Source organism: Hirundo rustica, chromosome 8 (assembly GCF_015227805.2).
Source record: "Hirundo rustica isolate bHirRus1 chromosome 8, bHirRus1.pri.v3, whole genome shotgun sequence".
Taxonomy (NCBI): Eukaryota; Metazoa; Chordata; class Aves; order Passeriformes; family Hirundinidae; genus Hirundo; species Hirundo rustica.
Genome location: NC_053457.1, coordinates 13,411,202 through 13,436,479, shown reverse-complemented (window position 1 = coordinate 13,436,479; position 25,278 = coordinate 13,411,202). Strand labels below are relative to the sequence as shown.

The following is a 25,278-nucleotide window of genomic DNA, read 5'->3' as shown; positions in this document are numbered from 1 at the left end:
CCATATCCATACAGAATACCATTTGAATAAAGTAAAGTTTGTTTTGGGAAAAGGCAAAGAAATGGAGAAGTGCCTAAACTGTAGAACTTAAAACAGAACATGGTCTGTTTTCAAGGGTTTTTTTTTCCCCAAACATCAGACTGAAGGGAACTATCTTTGTCTTTTGAGAGGGTGCTTCTAAGAACAGGGAAAGTCAAAGTGTCTCATCAGCACGGCAAGTGTAAATATGCCGACCATTTGAATAAAGTAAAGTTTGTTTTGGGAAAAGGCAAAGAAATGGAGAAGTGCCTAAACTGTAGAACTTAAAACAGAACATGGTCTGTTTTCAAGGGTTTTTTTTTCCCCAAACATCAGACTGAAGGGAACTATCTTTGTCTTTTGAGAGGGTGCTTCTAAGAACAGGGAAAGTCAAAGTGTCTCATCAGCACGGCAAGTGTAAATATGCCGAGTTAAATTTTAAATTATGTTACTTCATTATAACAAGCTGTTCTGCTCTGAACATGGAGGAGGACCTACAGAAAACATTACCCCACGTGTCAGAAAAGAGCTGTTCAGACTCTGTTTCTACCCAGTCACAGGCAGGTATGAACTACGATTGTGGAGCCCCAGCTGCTCTCTCTAGCAGAGCAAAGTACAAAAGGTTTGCTCAAAGCCACATGTTAACATTTTAACAGACTGATGATCCTGTGGCTACAAGCAGAGGACTGGGAATCTCCTGTCTGGGATTTAGTTTTACCACTGATCTTGGGTTACACAGCCTTGGGTAGCTCCCTTGCAGTCAATTCTATTTTAAAGGATTTTCTTACTCATGGATCTTGCTAGAATTCAAGTGATCAAATGATCTGAAATTGTGGCTGTTAATCTCTAATTTTCCCAGATCTAGGAGATGTAAGACTGCAATGTTGCTATTGCTGTTTGAAAAGTACATTTGGAATACATTCCACAAAAATATACTATAATCATATGTGATGAGTGTATTGTTATTACGGTGGTTTGTTGTTCTTGTTCTTTTTTTTTTTAATTGGACACAAAAATGTGCCTGTAACACTGAATAACTAACATACTTTTTTTTTTTTTTCCTGTATTTTTATTTTCCTTCCTTAAAAAAATAGTATCAGTTAAAGGACCCTGATTTCCTCATGAGCAGCCTTTGACAGTTCCCCAAGGCATGACATGTAAAGCCAAAAGACAGATCTTTGGGAGATCCTTTAAGAGTAGCAACGCAGAGCAAATTATAATATTACGTGCATTTGTCATAGGCTACCCTTGTCTCAATGCACAGCAACCCAAAGTATATTGTCCTTTGTCCTATTGCCTCAAAGAGGATTTTGACACCACTATAAGGGACACAGAAGAAGTTGCAAGACTAGCAAGTGCACAGTGCAGTTATGCAGTTCTGATAAATTGCAGCAGAAATCTGTCTTGTTTCTACAAAGTTAAGGAAGTTTCCCCTTTGTGACTAAACACACAATCTGATCAGTCACTGCAGAAAACAGCTAAGTTCCATTTGTGGACAAAAAATAAGCTACTATTAAAAAAAAAAATCTAAATTTGAAAGGCCACTCGTCATTGTGGCTATGATCACTTTACTGTTTATGCTCCCTCAGCTCCATTAAATTCAGAGAAAAATATACAATGCCTTGAAGTAACTAAGAGTAAAAGTAAGCACAGGGGTTCTTGGTGATTGCTCTGCTCCTTGGGAGCAGAAGTCTTGTATTTACAGCATAGACTGTGTTTGTCAGGAGGAGTATTTCAGTGCACAGGAAAGAAGTATTTCCATGCCTTTGGAACAGGACTCCACAAATTTAAGCTCAGTCTTGCTGCAACTGTTTCCTTCCTATGAACATTGGGAAGCGTAGATTTCATCCTGCAGAAATCCAATTAGAATTATTACTTTTGTTTTCCATTTACAAGTGCTAATTTATCTTAACATCTTAAAAATATGTATTTCCAGTGTAACCTGCATTTCCTAAAGTTTTAAATTGAAATAAAATTTCATCTACCTTGTTCATTACAAGAAGACAGACTAGATCCCTGTCAATACCACAGCGAGATAAAGATGTTCCTACACTTCTTATAGATCCAGGTGATTGGATTTTTAAATTCTAAGATTTTATGGATTTGTTTTGTTTTTGTTTTAATTTTTCCTCTACTTCCCCGTGAGCTGCCTTACCTTTGAAAACACACTTGAGAGGATTTGGCTGAGGCTGTTTCTTTTTTTAAACTTGGTTGTTACTATTTGACCGATAAAGTGGGGGGTTATTATGTATTATTTTTAATTTGTAAAATTTGATACCATTGAATTTCTTTTAGCTTGTGTCTATATTTGAAAAAAAAAGGGTGTAGAAATGTCTGTGTCTCTGACCAAGAAGAACTGAAATATTAACATTTATTTCAGTTTGGCTTTCTTATCATTAGTCTTACTCAGTTTTCATCCACAGCAGCAGAAAAACTTCCATTTACTAAATTTTTATAGGATCAGGCTCAGTGATCCCCAATATTCTTTCAGACTTAGCTATAATATTCCTCTGGGATGGAGGTCTTCACACTACTGTTATTTGTGTGGCCATCAAATAATTTCATACGTAAAGTATAAAATGCTGTGCCTATTTACACAGACACTGGTTCGAGACACAAGTGCTTACACTGTATACACCTTCATGGAAAAAACTGTATACGATTTAAAAGAGACATCTGGAATGGTTTTTTTTATAAAATTGTTTCCTTAGCAAAGCAATACATAATGAAAATCTTGCACGTTTCTCAGCCACTACCGATTTCTAAGCCAGCACCACCACCTGCTGGTTACAGGGAGTTTCAATATCCAGGGCTGCTTTCCTCTCTTCAAATCCATGCATAAATATAGAGCAGTATTTCTCAGCTGTTCTTACACATAGAAATGTTGTTACCAGAAGAGATTTTTAGCAGATTGGTTGCAGTTTAACAGTATTCTATTAGCTGAATTATGGCTTTCATAAAGGCAGGGAATGTTAGAAAGAAATTATTTTATGCAAAGTACTGTAAGTCACAGGGTAAACAAAACTAATCAAATAGATTTAACCTGTTTTATTAAAAGGCTATTGTCACATATGCAGGTTTTACTACTTACAGATACACAGTTAAATACTCTTTATAACACTAAGAAATGAGTATTTTTTTCTAAATGATCCCTACATCAGTGTATATTCCACAATGTATTCTATTCTTGTAAAGCTTTTTTCTTGTTCTGAACAAATGCATCTAAAAAAACAATACCACCTGTTAAATCTATTAATATAAAAGCAACCAAGATATAAATAACTAAGATTAAATCTGTAAAACAATAGCAAAAATCGTGATAGCAAAAATGGAGATAGAATATAATCAATTGCTATGGAAATTTAGGGAAGTATAGTACATAATTTCTAGGTAAACACTGGCAAAAAAAGGAGGAAGTAAAACAGCACAATAATAACACCCCGCCTCCTCCCACCCAAACTCATATCTCTGCAAAAAGCTCACAGTAGACTGGCTGAAACTGATTGCTACGGGAAGCAAGGGCTGGCAATCTACCCAATAAGGGTGGAAAATAAAGCATAAGCGAAGAAATCCAGTGGTGATAACTAATAACAATGCTACTTACAGCATCACTTTCATTTCTAATAGAAGGAAGACACAAAAGGATGGATGTAATAGCAAGAATCATATTTTTCAACACAACTTGAATAGGCTCAAAATACCTCCACATAAAATACTGTAATGAATTCTCTCTGATAATTTCCCTATTACTAAAAAACCCCTGCTTTACTGATAAGACTGAAATTGCTACAACAACTAGGGTTCAACTCTTTTGAAATACTGTGAGAGGGTAAAGCAAGCCATCTCACATTCACTTCATGTAAGACCAACTATAACAGCATAAAATGACACAGGCTAGCAACAGAGAAAGAAAGCAAATAATACTGAATCTACCCAACTAATCTGATATCCATGTTAAAAACCAAAAAAAATTACATGTGTTTTGTCCTTTTAGGTTTTACTTTGATACTAAAGCTACAAGGAGATGCCAGCCTGGATTAATTCATGACAAGGATCAGACAGATCACAACCCATGATGAGGAACAGCTTTAGAAAGAAAATTTCATCAAACCCAACTGCATTGTCTTTGGTACTTCTGGGTTCATTAACCAAACCTTGATGATTTGATTAATTCTCATATGGGCATCACCAAAGAAAGAGAAAGGAGCCCAACAGAGCACCCTCACAGTTCACATACAGTGCAATGAATCAAGAGGAGAGGAAAAAAGGCAATGGAGAATTTTGGAGACAGGATTGTCAAGGTATTGAATTAGCAGGTTACTTAGTTGTGTCCTATAGAACACTTGGCGTGCGCAGGACAAAAATCACTTCCACACTAAGAGTATAAAATTGAATATGGGTGATGTCCCTTTTCAAAGCAGGTAGCATGATGAAAGAGAGAAGATGGATAAAATTAAAAAAAAAAAAGAAAGAAAAAAGAAAGAAAAAAGAAAGAAAAAAGAAGAAAGAAAGAAAGAAAGAAAGAAAGAAAGAAAGAAAGAAAGAAAGAAAAGAAAGAAGAAAGAAAGAAACAAACAAAGAAATAAATAATGAATGAAAGAAAGAAAGAAACAAAGAAACAAAGAAATAAACAAACAAAGAAAGAAAGAAAGAAAGAAAGAAAGAAAGAAAGAAAGAAAGAAAGAAATAAAGAAAGAAAGAAAGAAAGAAAGAAAGAAAGAAAGAAAGAAAGAAAGGAAGGAAGGAAGGAAGGAAGGAAGATTCTGCGGGAAACCACTGAACTTCCAGGATTTCTGTTGCATTATCATGACAACTTCACAATAAACTCTACAATCACCTGGAGCTGAGGAAAGCTCTCCAACAAAGAAAAAACTGATGTATAAAATTTCACAAGATTTACAGGTCAGTTACTACCCTAAAAGAAACTACATCAAATACAAATTCCACAGGATGCCAATATATTTGGAAATACTGTTGCTGCCAGATGTTTTGAGAGTCAGATACTGAAACCATCCAGAAATCCTATGCTCAGAGGACACTGACAGCTGTCAAGAAAGTCATCTTCCAAAATCAAATTGCTTGAAGCTTTACCTCTGAGGGTTTTATTTTGTCCTGTTGGAGGAGAGAGAAGAGGGCACACAAAGACTCATATGCTAAAGGCAGATTAAAACCAAATGCATATTTTGACATGTTTTATATTCCTCGTGGGCAGAACTCAAGGATACTGCTGAGGAAATCTGCGAGACCCAGGGGACAGCTTCAGGAATTTTCCTGAGGAGTATGCAAGGCTTGAGTATTGAGGTTGAATGTACAGACTTAAAGATACGATTCTGGCATGCCCTCGTGCTACAATTTTAAATGCAAAACAAGAATTGTGTTATTTAGCAGTGGAAGTGCCAGTAAAATTGTGGATGAATGAGCTGCAGCATTCAACAACTCAATCAGCCAATCAAAAAGACTTTTAATGTTTGATCAGCCACTAGACATGCTAACACTAGAAATCCTGAATCCAAAAACAGAGCAGGCACTTCCATTAAAGTAGGAGATAGTATTTTCAAGAATTATTCACAAAAAATAGAAAGACGGAAAGTTTTCCACAGATCATGCTTTAATAAAATCTACATGTGGTAGTGGTAACAGGGGAGATCTGAAACAAATATTTAAATAATCCGATGCTTGAAAGAGGCAAATTCAGATGTAATGAGTTCTAAGAATGCCATAACCATATGATAATGGCACACTGAAGTGCAGATAGGGCACAGAATTCATACTTCATAAAATAACATGCAGAAGGATTTGGTGTCAGTGATTTAGAAGAATGTCAATCCCTGCTCTTACAGAATTTCACACTGATGCAAGATGAGTCAAGTCTGGACTATGTGATTGGATTCTTGGCTTGAGTCTTCCCTGGCACTGCAAATTGTTCATCTGCTGCTCTTCCAAACATAACCAAGGGCTTCTGCTGAGTCATAGAACTCTCCAAAGCGTAAGATGCCTGCACGTTGGACTCCTTGTATGGAAGGATCCTGTCAGACAGTGAGGTTCACATTACTGACTCCAGGCTCTGCAATCTTTGCACCATGACTATCATTACAGAATCTCTGCTGAGACTGACATCTGTCCCAGCCCTACTGTCTTCTCATCTTTTCTCCTTTTTCTGAATGAAGAAATCAGTAAGTTATATCTTGTTACTCAGGACAAGGAGACCCTTGAATACAAATAATCAAAATATATTTAATTAAATTATTCATATATGTATTAATCTATTTATTTGTTTTTCTTTAATGCCTTTTCTGGGGAACACAAGTTTTGGTGGGAAAAAATCCATCTTTTAAGAACTATTGAAAAATATAGATATTTTGCAAATGAAAACTTGATTTAATTCTCTGCAGAATTTTGTTCATAAAATGAAACAAAAATTACACTTTCATGTCTCAATTTATACAAAACCTGATTTGTCAAAAATTAAAATTTAATGTCAGTGAACTCTTAAAATGTGCAAACTCACACAACAGAGTAAATACCTTTTTCTCTGGAACACCAAAAGCAGTTATTAGCATCCAAGAGTTTGCCAACCATGTTTTACTCATTGGAAAGCTTATTGGCTTTTTTCCAGAACCAAGCAAAAACCAGTGTTTCTTGTCAAAACCAAGAGGATACAAGAATGGTTAGGAGTCCATTACTGATGAGAAATATTAGCATGTCATCTGAACATTTGGGAAACATGATCCATATGTTGAAAAGGACAGTATGTAGGAGAAGCCAGAAAAGTACATCCTGTTCTATTCAGCAGTGCATCTCACTTCTTCTCATCCTTCTGCTGTCTCATTGTGTGAATTATAGTCATTTTCATACCCTGCAATTCTAAATAAATACTGTATCACTCCCTCGCTGCCACCCATCTTGTGATTGACTGATCACAGAGAACCTGGCAAGTCCTTGCATGATCTGGTAGATCAGGAATAATTCTAATAGAGGTAAAGCATGAATTTAAAAAAAAAAAAAAAAAAAAAAAAAAAAAAAAAAAAAAAAAAAAAAAGAAGTCTGACAGAAGTGGGGATAATTTTAGACTAAACTATGGCCATTGTTAGATGGCACACCTGCCAGTTCCTTTGGGCAAGAGTTTGCTCAAAAACAGAGCCTCCATTTCCTGCTGCCAGTCTTCCTCCATAGCACAGGGTGATGCAAAATCTCTCTCCATACTGTGAGACATGATGTGTCAGGGACCATATAGCACCATGGAGTGAGGGAGTGGAGATAATGTCAGGAACATGGGAATGGAGAAAGGAACATGCATAGTGCAAGCAAAATCCTTTATGCAAGAACGAGCAAAGGAAATTGCATGACAAAGATCAAAGATGCTGTAATGAATTTTTGGATTTCCTTCAGCAGTTCTTCATAGTAAACAAGGTCTGCATTCCAATTAAATTTCAGAAGCAGCCAAAAGCTTCAGTTTATATAAAAAAATATGGCAGCTTAGATACTTTTTTACTGATGCAGATAAACTCACGTTACTCCCGCCCTCTCATATAGTGTACCCTTTCTAAACCTCTCTAAATTAGACAGCAGCAAGGCAGTTATGGTAATTTCCTCACACCTTCTTTCTGTCTTGCACCCCATTTCACTCTCTTGTTCTTGCTGTGCATCTACATTCTCAAGTAAAGATCAGAAAATCTGAAAATTGGCTTCTGAAGGGGAATATCTATGTCAAAAGGACATTCGGGATTATATTTAGGACTTCAATATGTAAAGATCTTAAAGCACTTCTTAGCACAAAATGTAATACAGTATAATAGATTGAGAATACAATATTTTCATTCTTTGAGGGGAAGAACAGCTATAGTCACGTAGGAAGTCAGTGTCACAGTCAAGATTAGGATCTTCGCCTTGTGGCACTTTTGTTCCCCATTTGCCTAGGTAAAATTTCCAGTCAAACTAAGATGCGCACAGGAGTGTTTGACCAGATAACACTGGACACATCTTACACAGTAATAGTGCTTTCTCCACTTTTCCTTTTGAGAATATTTGTGCTGTGCTAACAAGATCTGATCAGTGTCAGTGAAGCATGTCTGTGAGGTAGCACACATTATGCTTCCTAAAATCTTTGATAGTAAGTGAATCACAGAATTACAGCATTCAATATTAAGTATCATAAGGAAAGATATATCATTGTATTATTTAAAAAAATGCTAAAAGCAGCTGGCGAATAGTCTCAAACAGTGAAAGGATGACAGAACTTTAACATATTTTGAAGTATATTATCAACACAATTAAGAACTTACATACTGAAATAAATGCATTTATGATTTCCTAAAAATAAATTAAAACTTTTCTTCATGTTGTGTCCAATCCTCTCCTGTCTACTATAACCTCAATCAAAGCAACAATACAGCATGGGCACTGCTCCTGTGGCACTTCAAGAACCACATATAGAGTTACATGACAACAATCTCCTCTTTTCATGCAGAACCATAAATAATTCATGAGGTTCTGTGTTTCCTAGCATACACAAATACCTCAGAAGGTACTAGGTATTCAGCAGAAAATACAAAGACCCAGAAAAATCGTCTTGTAAGTTGCTTCTGATTTCCAGTCTGGGGGCTGATCCACTCTGGACCTACAATGACCTTGGTAAAATCTCTTGTTCTAATTCAACAGATTTTCCTAGCCTGGGTAAGAAAGAGGTTGGCTGCCCCTGCTTCCAGTTCTAGAATTATGAGCCACATAGTATTTATATTAGTGACTCCTAATGTCACTACAAACCTGATTAAAGGTATGCACATATTAAATATGCTAGGGGTCTCATGGAATAATAAGATGATGGATCCACTGAGTTTGATTTTTTCCATATTTCTCCTGTTTTTACATTAAAGTGCATCAAAACCAAAACCACACATACGCAAAGCAAGAGCTTTCATTCTAGGGGATTTTATATTAAACTGAATTCCACTTTTTATGCTGAAACTATATTGTGGTCTGTGGTATACTTTGTTGAGCACCTCCTTCTATATACTGTGATACCTTCAGAGTACATGAAATGTTTAAGATATAAACCAGAAGATTTTTTTCTCTCAATCTGAGGAGAAACATTCCAAGTTGATGAACACGTTTGTTCCTTGAATTATATAAGAAGCCAACAAATGAGAATATAAAAGAAAATAAATTATAACTAGAGTATGATATGTACGGGATTCACATATCAAAATTTTTGGTTTTGAAGTAATTGGAAAAAACCATGAATTACATATCATAGTGTCTCATGTGATGAGCATGAGCTGATAGTTTTTTGCTGTTGTTGTTCCAATATTAATTTGAGGCCTTGCCCAATAACATCCACACAAACTAAGAGTTGAAACGGCAATCAGTTTCGGGGACCTATCCTGAAAAAAATGGTATTAACAACTTCCCAGCATCGATGAGCTTCTCAATCCTGCAGCTGTTTTAAAAAGCTTCCTCCCAAAGGCACATTTAGAACTAAATTAAATGTAACTTTGACTTAATTAATGCTTTAAATGATAATGAACACAATGTAGATTCAGAGAAGGCATTTACATTGCGTTATAAAACTGATAAAAATTTAATAAGTCTTTGTTAATAAGTTATGTCGCTCCAGACACATAAAGCCTAAGGCAGTCAATGCTGTAGTCTAGGGTCTAATCCAGGTTCCTAATGCAGGTGGTATAAGGAGGCAGGAGACTGACTTGACACTTGACATTTGCTCTAAGCCTGCTCTGGATCAAGCCACTGCTTGCTCATAAATACTTTACTTCATATAGTAAAGGTCAGAATTTGGGCTCAAGGCAGGGCTATGACAGAAATGCTCAAGCTGAAACCGAGCCAGCTCTGGCATCTGTCGCTTGAAATAGCTCGAAAGCAGTAGAGAAGGAGACCTAACCGGCCAGCATCTGTCCCACACCAAGGAGGTAACAGGAAGAATCTGCTGCCTGGTGGTAAGAAACTGTCATGGTGAGTTTCATGACAACCAGCCACACTCAGGAACTAAAAATGCAAACATAATTTCCATGTCACCTTGCATAAGACCCTCTGCTAAATTCACTCCACAGGATGCAGACAGCATCTCTCCTAGCTTGTACCCATAAAAGCAAGCCACTCACTAGTCCCTTTCTGTGACCCTGGTAAGAATTACTCCTCAACATAAAGGCCCAAAGGAATTCAATGCAGACTTCTTGATCTTTCCTTCCCCCATTATCCCAATTCTTCAAAGGTTTCACCGTTAAACTTAGCAGTGCCTCCACCCCATGATGATGCGAGAGTTCATCTCCTTGTTACAGATATCACAAACTGGGCAGAGCCCATTCCCATCAACGTAGAGGTATATGCTGCATCACAAATCTCACCTGAAAAAGTGCCTGCCTCATTATTTATATTATCTAGCAATGAGCCAGATTGTCTTATTTTTACCATTCTACCTTTGGAAAACAGCTTAGTTTGGAGGGATTATTCTGGGGTTTTTTTCCTACTACTGCATTTCTACATCTCAGTATTCACCTATATGCTCATGCTATGCCCAAAAGAAGCTTCAGCAGCATTCAGGTTCTATTAAAGTACAGAACAATAAAAGGGATTAATTTTTTGTCTTACAGCCTAAGTACACAGTTGAAGTCACCTACTGCAAAATACCTATTGTTTCATGTCACTTTTCCTCCCTTTGTAATTGACATTGTCTCTTCAGTTTTCGAAGAGGAAACACCTAAGTCATGGCGTGCTCATATAGATGAAGAAAGTGATGTAATAGATAGCTGGAGTCTCGTGAGGGCATATACCAGCCCATTCTGATCACTGCTTCTATCTCACTGTTACCAGTACAGAGAGAAACCCAGTTAGATCAAGGAGGGGATCACCTGGAGGGCAAGAAAGGCAGACAAAGGGTTGGCTCAGTGAAACCACTGTTCCAGCAAGCACTTCTTCAATGCTAGTTAAGACTATGATTGCATTTACTGAATCAATTCATCCCATCTTCTTCAGTAGAAACACCTGCATGCATCTTTGTATGATTGCAACAAGGAGAAGAAGATGGAAAGAAAATAGGTTATAGAGAATTGCAGATATAAATTAAGCCTGAAAGTAGAATAGTAACTTCCAGTCACAGGAAAGATCTCAACAGTGTCTGGCTTCTGATTTGCCAGTACCAGGCTATGCAGCTGGCTGTAGATATGGAGATCTGCAGCACATACAAGCTTTTACTTCATGACAGTGGCTACACTGTAAGATCACCTATAAAATAGCACTGTGGGATCCTCCCACAGTGGTGGCTTTTTTAATTGTTCTATTATCGGGTTTTATAGGCTTTAAAACCCCACAGGTTTTTACATTATTTTCAGTATTCTGAAAGGGGAAACAGTCCTGTAGAGGTATTTAGAAGAAACATCAGAGTCATGCCAGTTCTCAGGAATACACCACTGAATGCATGGAAACCAATGTAACTGAAGCAAAAATCTGTCACCTTAAAAGGATAGTATCAGGAACCAGTTTTACATAAATCAGTATTTCACACACAGTTCTTTTCACAGGCTTATTATTTATATTCTCTGTGACTTTGAATTACCAAGAATTTATTTGGCACTATGTCTCATTCTGATGTTCCACTTCCATTAATCTTATTTAAAAAAAAAAAAAAAAAAAAGTAGTTCAACTATACAACATGGTGCTCTCTCATTGTCCAGTATACAGAGGTGGGGTCATTCCACAGAAGTAAGCTGCAAAAAATACAACAATCTGATTATAATCACTTGTTTAGGACCTTATGCTATTTAGAAAGGAGAGCATTTGGCCTTTTCCCAATTGTTTTCATTTCCAAGACCCAATTGCTTGTTTATTCCTTCAATCTCTTCTTCCTCAAAAGATTAAAAGCTTACTACTAGCTTTTTGTGCAGGACAAAGATGAGACAGTGACCACAGAGAGGTCAGCGGGTCATATAAAAGAGAAAGGATTTATGCAGCACATGCAAAAGTAAGATTTTCAAAGCAAACAGGTCTACTGTCCTCCTGTGGCCACTGCAGAAGTCTCAAAAAAAGAAGCTCAGAAGCTCAAAAAGAGGTGTGTAGAGGGAGAGAGCAATGCTACTACCCCACCTTGTCATAATCAGAGAACAATAATTACAATGTAAATGTGATGATATTCATAGGTGGGTTGAGCATCTCGTAGTCTCTAGCTACCACAAGGTGGTATACACATCCTGTGAAAGGAAAACCCACTGTTGCTAAAGGGTGAACAGATAATTCTAGCACCAAAAGCTGTCTCCTGACAGGTCACATACCTGCCCTTCCTTCACCTCAGCTCATGCATGACAGCAAGTAGTTCTTCTTGTCTTGGCTACTACAGCAGGACTAGAGAAGTAGTAGGTTAGAAAAGCAAGGGATACATCCTCTGTAGAAAGCAGATGCTCTCTTGCATTCTAGGAGAAATAGAGTATGCTGGCTTTTCAGCCAGTATCTCAGGAACTTGGGACATCGTTATACAACTCATGAGTATTAGATACACTGAGCAGTGTCTGCATGCGTTACACATCCATCTCCCTGGATAAATCAGTAGGTTACACATAATTTTTATCTCTCAGTATAGAATTTGGCTTTTTCAGTTGTAAAGACACACAGGCAGAGTCTGATGTAACAGGTAATGAAGAAGCTGGAGCTTTTCTTGGCCTGATGTTCTAAGGTCACATCACCAGTTATAGTTTCACCACAGTTTACCAACCTTGGTATCCAAAATGTTCACCTAACCTTGCAGAATGTGATTTTAGGTCCTTTGAGAAAGATTCAGCAGCTAACTTGTCTGTACAGAATAAAACATGCACTGACACTAGAAGACTAATTGGAATATATGCCTTTAAACTGGCATGCAGGTAGATACGTGCTTTGCTTCTTTCAAAAGTTAAGCTTTTTCCAACTTGTCTTAGCATGGTCTTTCCATGTAAGATGTCTAAGAGTCTGGGCTGAACCCTGAATTCAAAACATAGTAATAATTATTCTTGTCTTTTGTCTCCAGAGATTCCTGATATTCACCAAAATAAAAGTCTTCCCATAAAGCTTCTCCGAATCAGCAGAGCATGCCAAAGCATGTTTCCTTACAAGCTGAATTAGCTACGTCTAGGCCTAATATCAAGAATATCCTTGAAAATTTATATTCCCATGGCAGTGGGTGCAGTGACAACTTTAGGAAAGGTTTCCATTAGGAACGTGAACTTTTCATGTTCCTGAGAAGCACAGCCATATGGTGATGGAGAAACAGAGAAATTAAATGGTTCAGGTTAAGATTCTGTCTGCATCAATTTATCATTTGAATGGCACCCCCCAAGACTTGGCACAGACCTAAGCAGAAACAGCACACTTGTTAATAACATAATTTCATTGTATAAACCACCCCAGGTTTTTCAGTGGCTAAGTGCCTCTCTTCACTCTAATTGACTTGAGTCTCCAATACAAAAAATACTTGGAACATTTGCTATTCATGTAGCAATCTACCAAATACAACTAAACCTGAAAATGTAGACACAAAAAAATACTTAAAATTCTCTTTCCTCATATTTAGAAAAATTATAAGTATTTTTTCCAGAAAACAACCTATAAACTCAAAAGCTCTTCTAATGTAATTATACTTAATCAAAATATTATTTTCATTTGCTAAAAGTAGAAACAACAATATAATAACAGACTCATTCACAGTGGAAAATACACTGCAAGTGTTACTTTCTCTGCAGATTATACAATTAGAAGATTAAATCCTGTGTACACCACTGAATATGTAAATTGGTATCTTCTACTCAACATCCAATTTTTAGAAACAGCACTAATTCTTACAAAAACTACTCATTGTTTCAAGAAGCTTCATACAATAGTCTGTGATTTTATTTACCTTGGGAAAAAAGCCCGCTTTTATAATCAAAAGAAAAAAAAAAAAAAAAAAGAAAGAAAGAAAGAAAGGAAGAAAGAAAGAAGTACATTAAGCAACTGTAGAAGCAAACCAACTCAACTGGGGCACCACGACCAAAGCAAGCCCTGTAATAGTATAATGACCTTTAATGAGTGTCTGGGGAAACAATACAGTCGTAGCATAAAAGACAAAGGGCAAAACCCATCATGGCTCCACTGACACTAATTTAAAATGATTTTCTGAACAACTAAAGAATGTAAGAGAGGTAATCTGATCCACCAATCTGACCTCACTTTGATTCTGGGGCCCTGCTGCTGCCATTTCTAATTGTCAAACACTCTACATTTCACATCTGCTCATATTTAATGAAAAGCTGACTCTCCCCGCCATTCTTTGAGCTAACTAGCTCTGTCAAGATGGGCATCGTCCGACCCCTGTGCACTGCAAAGAAAACACACTGATTTCTATTGAAGCCCTGCCAGTGCAACGTTGCGTGCATATATATATATTAATTGGAAAAGAAAGGCTTATGCTGCTTTGCAAGGAGTGTGAATTGGTATTGATTTTCGTACTTATTATTAACAGTCAAAGGTGACTAGTCTCACAAGGAGAAGACTGAGATCTCTTTTGATTTGATGGAGTGATGAAGGGGGGAAAAGGCCCTTGAAGTATAGGATGTTAAAAATCCTCAAAGCTGTCAATATCACTTATGCTTCAAAATATAACATAGCTCTAACACATTTCCCAAAAAGCTTTTGTTGGAAATAATACCATTATTGTGGAGGGGTTTGGCTCAGCAGGCAACACAATCAAAAATGTTTACTTTATCTGCCTCTGTAGAGTCTTAAGTGGACTTGAAAGCTATGGTAAACCTACAAATTAGTTTTTCTTTCCTTGCCAAGCAGTGCTAATGGCAGAAATTTTACCCACTTGCAGGGGACATATTAATTTATCCTAATCTGGTTGCTGTTAACACCAGTGCCAGGACCCAGCCACATTCTCCCTGTACCAGTCTGTAGTCGTACAAACACCAGGCACGGTGTCACTGAGGCTGTTACACTGCACAAAAAACTGCCTGCAGCAATTCTCAACACAGGAAGGTTTCTTGATCATTTTTCTTAACAAAATATGTTTTGCCACATTTTACCCTGATAGAAGTCTTGCTAAAGGGTAGAACCTCCTGTGATTCAGAACAGGACTTAAAACTAGAAAGCATCCACCTTACCGTGATACAAAGTTGTAAGCAAGTAGATAGCAAGGACGTTCAGAGTGCTTATTCTACACAGATACAAATAATTTTTGGTAAAATCACCAAGAAATCCTATTAGAATACTTTTAATTAATATGGTCTTCAGACAAAAGAAATTTAACTTATATTTTTGACTGGAAAAATAGTTCATAAATCAAGACAGTTAAAGCAAAATCATTCACCACTTGTAATACATGTTGCAATACATATCATACCAAAAGACAACCAGGCACACAATCTAAAAACTACACTGTAGTCTTCATAGCAGAAGGCACTTTCGTCCACAATGACTTGCCTTGGAAAATGGACATGCTTCCTGATCAAAACTCCAATCTATTCTCATAGCTGTATCTGAATAATTTTATAGCTTTTCTTTGCCATTTGCGTAGGGAGAGGAAAACAGCTCCTGTCCCAGGACATAGTTTTGCCTGTTAAGAATGACTAAAGAGGACAAGAAAATGAAACAAACAAACAAACAAACAGCCACCTAACAATCTTCCTCAGTTGTTGACATTACACTGATAATTCAAGCTTTGGAATTCCTACAGTTTGTCCAAAGAATTAATGGCCATGAAGAATTGTTCTAGGTTCTCTGTCTTCTCCCTCTCAACTCTGATCTTTCAAAAACCTTTCAGGGCACGTTGCAGAATGTTACTGTCCTATGGAACAGATTCTACATCTAATTTCAAAATGTTTGTACCAGGGATTTGCATGAGCCTAGTTTTTCTAAGAAGGCACTACAAAAAGTACAACCATTTCAGTATCAAAAGGAGGATCCTGCCTTACTGTGAATGAGGAGTTACAAACAAAACTAAAGATAAAAGTAGCAGCACAGAATAGAATTTCAGCTACTACAGTTCAGTTACTATGTTGTATCCTGTATATTTTTTCATTCCCATTTTATGGGGTCTAGTGCCAGCATTATTAAAGCTACCCACTTGGCACCAGTCACAGATTTAGACACAGGTCTGGTCTGCCATCGAAGCACTTATTGCTTAATTAATGACAATTTCTATTGTCTGAATTAAATGGAAAAAGATGTCACCACACTACGCTACTAAGGTCCAACAGGCTATTGCAAGAGGATGCTTCATAAAGAGCACACAAAGCAAAATAATGATTTACATTTTTTTGCATTGAAAATAAAAACAGAAATATAAATACAGAGCTGTAATCAAATTTGTGGTTGACTTTTTAAAAAAGCATCAGCCCATTAAAACTCACAGAACTACAATGCACGACACAAGACAGGGATGATACCACAGACACCACAGACATGGAACAGCATGTGTTGGTGTTAAAACTTACAGGCACGTAAACTGGTGGAGCAATCATTAACAGAGACAGAAGAAAGTGGGAAGGCTCTCTCAAGGGTGTCCATGTTACTATGTACACTGCCTGACATGCAAGAGCAGTCACGCTCAGAGCGTCCGCAATCAAAACAACATGCCAGTCTCATTCTCTTGTAGATGGACATCTTGGCTATAACCATGTGTTGGATGGGAGGAGAGGAAGAGCAGCAGGTTAATGGCAAGGTTATATATATAACAAGGCAGCTGGAAGGTAATTTAAGGGATTTAATACAGGCCTTAGTTAATGTTAACAGTCTTGACCCAGGAAAAAAAAATGCAATGAGATTATTGATAACACTTTGGCTGTACATTAAAAGTAGGGCAAAAGATTAATTGCTCTTTATTTCTGTTCCATCTTAGAGGGTGACCGCAGTCATGGGGAGAAATTACTGTTTACAGTCAAGCGTTTGGATCAAAATAGAACACAGTAAAAGCACAGAATACTAAGAATATGCTTTTCCCTTGGCACAATTAATACCACTGGGTTAAAATGAAAACAGAAGTTGCTAGTCCATTAGATATTTTTGGCCTGTCCTGTTACCTGCAAAAATCAGAGCTTTCTTTATATATAAATATATATACGTATGCATACACACACAGAAACACACATACACATATATTCTTACATACACACACTCATACACACACATGCGTTACACATACGCACACATACATACATATATATAAATATATTTATTCTTAAACATATTATAATAATTTATCTGTATTAAACTGTGCCAAGGAACTCCTTTACTGCAATTAATCACACATTATTAATGAGTTACAAGATATTAATAAAATTTTCAAAAAAATTGATTTCGCTTACATCATATCTTCAGGAATTCAAATGAACTCTTGACAGAATACCAAAATTTGCCCATATAAGAGACAAAACTGAAAATGGCAAATATGCTCGACATTAAGTTCAGTTCACAAATAAGGCATCACCAAAAGCACACAGAGCATTGGTCCACTGAAACATGCTGAACCAATCACCGGCATGGTTTCTGCTCTGGATTCAAAAGTAAGTCAATCAAGAACAAAATAACTGAATGTAGAATTAGGTGTTAGTTCCAAAACAAGTGCCAGGTTAGACAGAAGATCTTTATCTTTCAGTCATCTGAATGTCCTTGTTATGTATTTCTAGAAATATAGAGCATCGTATTTTATAAATGCATGTATAATTACCATCCAGGAATTTTTCATGTCATCTGAATCAGGTATGTTTGCATCTCAAGAAATCCAAAGGCCATTTAGATTGTTTCACATGTTGCACTGAACCAACTTTTGGTAATGGTTTAGATTGAACTGACTCAATTATACTAAAAACAAAACAACACTGACAGGCAAAAACAAAACCTTAAAAGCAAATGCAGAAAAAAGGTAATGTTTCTCTGGCCTGTACCTTCAGTTCGGGATGTCTTTTTTGCATTATGGTAATGACATTAAATTTAAGAATTTTTTTTTCCAGTTTCTTAATCCCACAGTCACCAGGAAAGAGGGATTGAAATCACTCAAATGGGTCAAGTCCTGTTCTAAGGCCTTGATGGCTTGCCATACAGTATACTTGTCAAGCAAGGGTAACATTATGATTGTGGAAAACAGGCATTGAGGGAGATGAATGAGTGATCTCTTCAGCAGCGACTCCATTCCTCTAAAACTTTGCTCACATGACTAATGCCATGTTCTTTTAGCATCCTAGTAGAGTTATCTTACAGCTGTTCAGAAATTCATCATGCAGCATCAGGCTTTTTCATTGCATAGTACATCATTCCTCAGAGCTTGGCTTTCAGTAAGAAGGTTTCCACTGCAGCTTTTGATGCATACACATTCAAACTACACAGAAAATTCAAAACAGCATTTTCCCATGTTTTCCCTCTGTCTAACTCTTCCCAACACATTCTTTAAAGTTGAAAAGTTGGACAGCAAAAGAAGAGTGAAATAAGTTACCAAAACTGTGACAGTCTTTCCAGTATGCCTACTTTCTTATTTTTTAAGGAAATGAAAGAAAAATAGAGGGCATTTGTGAGACACACTAACAGTAGGTGAAGAAAAACAAAACAAAACAGGCCCATTTTGTTGCAATTATAGCTGTTTTGAAGGACTTTTTCCAATCAAACACTGTAGCAAAACACACTGCTCAGAAATTCTCAACTGCTGTGTAGTTGGTTAGTAACAGTCCCTGGTTTTCATTTACTTCTGGCCGTATCTTCTCCACAGTCAATAATAAAATAGGACACATTTATGAAAATTAAAAAGATATAATCCTTAAGGGCAAAGGAGGCTGGGAAGGAAAACTTTTTGTATCATTTTCATCAGACTTAAACCAATCAAGTTGGAAATTTAAGGCCTTCTCTTCAATAGGGGAAGGACATGATGGCGTTTCTCAAAAGCAATGCCCTTCAGGGACTGTTTTTAACTATTATTGTCAGTTGTTCTGGAGATCATGCATCATTTGAATATTTCACATCATTAACATGCAGGAAACAGGCTTGGACCTGAAAATATAAGTAGCAGAAAGGACTTGCCATAAGGGTTTTAACCAGTATATAAGCAACTGCATATCAGAGCAATAACTTTTGGAAAGAAAACATGCTGTTAACTCTTCATTCCTTTTATACAGTCAGTTACATTCACACCAAATACAATACTTATTTTAAATAAAACAAAACACGCATTATTAGTAGGGATGACTAGTGACAAGATCAAAGACAGGACAGAAATGATTTTAAATGGTTCAGCCACACACATACCATTTTATATAAAACTTCCATAAACATAAACAGAAAATGGGAATCATCAGAGAGACAGGGGGACCTTAAGAACAGCCTCTGGGTGCGTGTTAAATTTATTTGACACCTGTAGAACCTGCGTAAGAATCGACTAACTTCTATTCCTAGATGTGTTATAAATGTTGAATAGAATTGTAATTTGATACTGGTGAAAGCAAAAGCTGGGACATAAAGGAAACTACTTCCCTATTTTCAACTGTATAATAAATAGGAAAAAAAAAAACAACAGATCCTTCTACTTAATATGATGACAATCACAAAACATTTGTAAAACTAATCAGTAAAAGTATCAGGGGAAGTTTTTATGGACATTAAGTTAAGACTGCTTAAATAATTTACAAAACAAGGCACATATGAACTACTCATTAAGAGCAAGAGGAGAGCAAATTTTCTTTCAGTTACTTATAAAGTAAATAAATACTTCTAGAAACTTTTAGATGCAATTTTTCACTGAAGGCAGTAGCCTTCCATTCTAGAAAAGAAAGAATATTTCTCCAGATGTCTAAACGTCTCACAATACCTTACTTTCTGATCTCAGAAAGTACGGTTAAAATGTGTAGATTGTCTGGATCTGAAGTGTTACTTAGAGTTCACTAACAGTAATGGGAAATATTTCCAGCTGCAAAAATAAGCAAAGGAAACTGCAGATTATTCTCTACCTAAAATGTCAAGGAACAGCTCTTTTTTTTTTTTTTCTTTCTTTTTTTCTTTTTTTTTTCCTTTTCTTTTCTTTAAAGAGAGCAGAACAAAGTATTCCCTCTTCTTTCCTGATTTTTTGCAAACCATAGGCTGTACCCCATCCTGGTGCTGCTCCCATCACTGCGGCGCTCCGAGGACATCTAGTGGATCTCCCTCAGGTAGCAGCTGCTTAGGAGTAGGAACGGGAGGTTCCCTGACCACCGAATGGCATTAAAAGGTCCCAAAACACTTCAGAATTGAAATGCACAGTGTTATTTCAATTCACTGAGTTCTCATGATCCAAACTATGAGTGGAAAATCATCAGCATTGAAGGGCGACCAGAGCGGTGTGAGCGCCTGTCAGCAATGCTGGTTAGCATCATGAGACTGAAACACAGACAGGACTGCCCCCAGCACAGTTTCAGTTTCCTGAAAAATACAGCAGCGTACCTTAAACTGTTTGTGAGAATTATTAACCTTGACACAACAGGCAAATCTATCCCTCTATTATTTAATTTTTACAAGACAGCTTCAAAACTAGCAACTGAGCTGGTACACTTGCAATTTCTGCCATCAAAGACAACTGGCTACTTGTTTGCTCCAATTCTGTTCTACGTTAAAACTTTAAAAACAGCAGGAGATCTGAGTGGACATCTTGGCCTATTTTAGTAGCTATAAGAATGAGTTACAGGTTTTGATTTAATGGCACATTTATAGACCAATTCATTTTAATTTTCAAATCAGATCATGACGTTTCCTTCGTTACCTTACAGAAGACTCTCAGCCAGTGTACTCTCAAAGCAAACTGCTTTTCTAAACAAGCAATTGGGGAAATGGAAAACAAACCAAAACAAACCAAAACTACAAGAGCTTTTCTTTTCTAGTTCTTTCACAGCATGAAGAACTCTTTTACTTGTTTAATTGTTACCATTTAAATAAATTTCTTTAGTTCAGAAAGGTCTCAACATAAGGACATATTTCAGATAAATACGGATTACATCTTTGCCTCAAAGTCAGTAGAATTCACCATTTCTTCCACAGAAATTTGTTTTATTGTTGATTCTTATCATGCTGACCTGTTTCACAATCTGCTCTTTCCTGCTGCTTCATCTTTCTGCTGTGTCATTCTATTGGCTAAAAATAGACGTTTGGAGAAATTTCTGTTTTCTCCTTGAGTATTTTCTTCCACAACAGGATCTCAATCCTTTAGTGCAGTTTTCAGGCACCACAACAAAATAAATTGTAAATAATCATAATGCAGGCCACCATAATTTCAAGAAGGCCAGAACTTTATCAAGAGCATAAATTATTCCTTGATTCTTTGCAGGATCCTACAGTGTGTAGAGCAGAGAAGGGAGAAATAGCTCAATTCTGATTAAGGCCTGAAGTGTTTTCACACAATAAATATAGAATATCTGGTAAAATCTTGTCGTTTCATGGCCTCCTTTACATAGAACAGCTGCAGTTACACAGTGAAGTTACAGCCTCAATCTGGCACTGCAGCTATGAGATACTCGATCCCACTTGCTCCTTGAAAGAACAAGCCCATATAATCCCAACACTGCCCTATAACCAGTACATTTTTTTGCAGCACTTGTATTTCTAAGCAGCAAATTCTTTCCATGCCCCAAATGCTGTATTTACTGTAACTGTACACACAAAGTGGCTGATGAGAGCCTTCATAGATTCTGTATACGTTTAAGTGGTATGACCTAGATTGACATGAAGTGGTCCATAAAGCTCATATATCTATATACTGTTAAATTTTACAGCTAAGGCCCTGAAAAGTCAGTGTGTGTCTACTTATGCAGCTCATGTCAAAACCATCAAGCTCAGGAAAATAATCACTGCAGCTTGCTTCCTCTTGAAGATATCTCTGGGTTTATATATTAAAAACCACACTTCCAATTCATTGTCTGGTTTTCCCCCGTAACTCTTTTTTTTCTGTCACTGGGGAGAAAAAAGTTAGATAAGGACAGTAAAAGAGTGCTGCGTTACTCTTTGTGTCAGCTTTGCAATGGAAAGGACATAGTACTGAAAAACTAAACAGGGACCTGACAACTGAATTGTATTTAACCAGGCAAAGAGTGCTGTAAGTGGCAATTGCCTCAGCCTAACCAATATCCCTTAAAATTAATGAGATATCCCCAGAATAATTTCAAAGAAATACTATTGCCAAGATCTCATTTTCATTTAGGGATAAAAAAGAAGCTTGTGATAAAAAGGGGCAAATAGGTGGAAGAAGGGGAAACTGCTGTATTTTCTTCAACGTCACCCTAATCTCCATTGGTGTAAACGATGAGAAACTTGTGGGTATGACGTCACTGCTACATGCAACATAAATAAAGAAAAGAACCAAAATACTGAACAAAAATACTTTCTGCTAGAGAAAGACAGGTTGGACCGTACTCTGGGCTACAGGGAACCCATTTTTACTCACAATAGATCACTATCAGTGTGCAGTTAAAATATAGTAGGGGCCGTGTTCCAAGGCAGCAAGAGGAAAAATAAATCAAAAGTTTGTCAATTGTCATTGGTTACAAGAAATTCCTTCAAACACATCAATGTACACATGATTTGTCCCCTCTGGGGTTCAACCCCCACCATTCACAGCAAGCACTGTCACTGGAAAAAATATATAGAGAATTAGACCATAGCTGTTGCACAAAATTAAAGAAACAGGAGGAACAGGTCATCCAGTATAGAGATTTCGTCCCAACGTGGTTGCATTTTATATTAATATATACATATATTTGGCCTCTTGCTGCAAAAACTACAATTAAATGAAATAGGAAAGAGACTGAAAACATTAAAAAATAACAATCTATGAATACAATTTCCACACACGTATTTCTTTGGACAACATGCCATCAGCATTTATGTGTTCTTTAGGGAGTGGGATGGGTAAGGAGAAAGGGATGGCAAAGAAACTGCAAAAGGAAAGCAGGATTACATGAATTATCGTTTGCCTTGTAGAAATGCACTGATCTGCCCTGAATTATTAATATTAGGCCTAACAAGTCTGGACAAATAGCTATATAGGTCAGACTCACGTTTAGACCCCAGCAATACCCCATGCTAATGTTCAGAAAGTATCTAAACTGAGGTGCAACCTCAGATGCATTATAGAAGAATGTGGGTTTTAAGCCTTATGTGAAGCTGCATTAATTAGAGACACCATAATTAAGTTCTCCATGTAAAGATATTCTTTCACATTTAAGTCACCTGAATGTGTCGATATTTTTATACACAACCTTTCATCTTACATATTTCCCACATTCAGCTGCCTCTAATTACTATGTCACTCACTCATTAAAGCATGTATTTGTCATACAGAGCCATGTAGATGCATGTGTATGCAGCATTGAAAATCAAATCGGCATAGTGACATATTACATGCTGACAGAGCAGTTAAGTTTCCTAATGCAACAGGGAAAACGTTTTCTCAATTTATGCTTTGTTTTAGTTAGAAATGCATCCTTAAGACCAATGATTTGCACCATTTACAGATGGATAAAATATCTAAGTTTTTTCAAAAGTGATTAGTGACTTGAAAGCTAAAACATTTTATGCGAATAACAGACTGCACTAAAGACTTACCTTAAAAACAAACCCAAAAAGAAGGTCCCATAAAAGGGATTTCAAAATTCTCAACAAAATTTGAGAAACAAAAATCACTAATTAATATTCAAAATTTTAATTTCATTTTTTTCTGCTAACTGACAGCTCTTTAAAAGCAAAGTAATTGCCTTATTTCTAATACTTGTGAGCATGCTCCTCATTGAAAGCTGTTCTCAGCTCTACGATGGGCTGCCTGCTATGGTATCTGTGACCTCTTGTGTGTCTAAGAAACAGGAGGAGAGAGGGCAGACTGAGGAGAGGGGACATGATGAATGCAAAATTTAGGATTTTATTCTTGCTGACCATTATTCCTCACCTGACTCAGAGGATTCCCTCCTTAGCGTTCAGCGCTCACTGCACTAGCTCCGACAGCCACCTCCTTCTTCTGCCTCACTAACTCAACCATTTCGTTTGTCCATCTGCCTCTCATTTATTGGACGGATATGTGTGACCATGCCATTTGTAACCCTTCTGACTGCTGCTTACAGAAGTTGTTACCCTTGCCTCTCCATGGCCTTTCTGCTGGTAATATTCATTATGTTGGCTGGGTCATACCCTGTTTCTTCCCAGGTTTCAAAATACTGAGAAGGTTACTTTGATTCTCATTAATGTATAATAAAGGGCTCTTAACCTTCATAATATGAGTTTCTGATTCCTATCTTCGAACAGATGACAATGAAAAGTATAGCTCTCACAATAAACTGAAAGATCTTTGGGATTTATTCTTTTTTTAAGCAGGACATGTTTTAAAAGCATACACCATGTGAAGGAGGAGTAGAGAAGAAAATAAAAATAGTTTGGTTGTTTTTTTTCTGACAGAATCAGTTAAAGTTAAGCAGGTAACATATTTCTCTTTAACTGTTGAGTAATTTGGAAAAAAGATTTCATTTGAGAGTAACAGGCACCCTGAGGCATCTGCAACTGGCTTTACCAGAACTTACTCAGCAGACTCATTGGCTTTGGCAGCAGTTCAAAGGTCACATTCTCACATGGATAAACTGTTCTTGAACAATTTTTTTCCAATATATTAGGCAAGGCATACATTCCTTCCACATCAGGCATGCTTTCCATGTGCTTTGCTCTCCTTGTGGCTACTGGGAAGATAAATACCATTTCCTGTCAGTTCCAGCTGCTTTTTCCCTATCATACTGTTGTTCCACAATTGCGGTGTTTTGGAGGAGAGAAGTTTTTCAAAAAATCTCCAGTGATAATTTTTTTTCTTTTTAAAATGATCTTCAAGAGTTCATCCATTTCAGGTATTCCAAAAGCTAGAGATTGTTCAGCTTAGGCTTTCTTCTGTCCTCTATAATAGTGCACTGATAATGCAGACTCAAGCTATAAGAGAACTTTTCCCTTTTAAAAGTAACGGTAAAATAGGCATGATCAAACCTTTTGAGGTCTTTCAATTTACCTAATCAGTACTTTTGAACGGAATTTTTTTTTTTCATGGCAGAATACCATGGAATACACATAAATATGTATATTTTCAAAGAGAAATTGATTACTAAATGATTTTGCTATTGGTATGACAAATGTGCATGGGTCAAACACATCTTTGGTTGAAGCGGGATTGTGATAGTTCCTTTCAATGTATATGGGTAAAACGCTGATTGCTACATATTTATAGAAATTCAGATTAAAAGTCTCATCTACATTCAAAAACTTAATTATTTCTTC

General features: G+C 36.8%; 1 protein-coding gene across 21 annotated transcripts in view; it reads right to left on the bottom strand.

Annotated features, from left to right (window-relative positions):
• The window catches only part of KCNMA1 (potassium calcium-activated channel subfamily M alpha 1), a 434,865-nt gene that overhangs the window by 74,881 nt on the left and 334,706 nt on the right, over positions 1 to 25,278 (bottom strand). For 2 of the 21 annotated variants that reach the window (XM_040071972.2, XM_040071973.2), the window contains exon 19: positions 16,467 to 16,640. The exons of 18 other annotated variants lie outside the window; for them this stretch is intronic. In XM_040071972.2, the coding sequence (XP_039927906.1) occupies positions 16,467 to 16,640 (174 nt within the window). Of the gene's footprint in view, positions 1 to 16,466; positions 16,641 to 22,420; positions 22,430 to 25,278 lie in introns of all 21 variants that reach the window. One more of the 21 variants, XM_040071974.2, reaches the window with a different exon arrangement.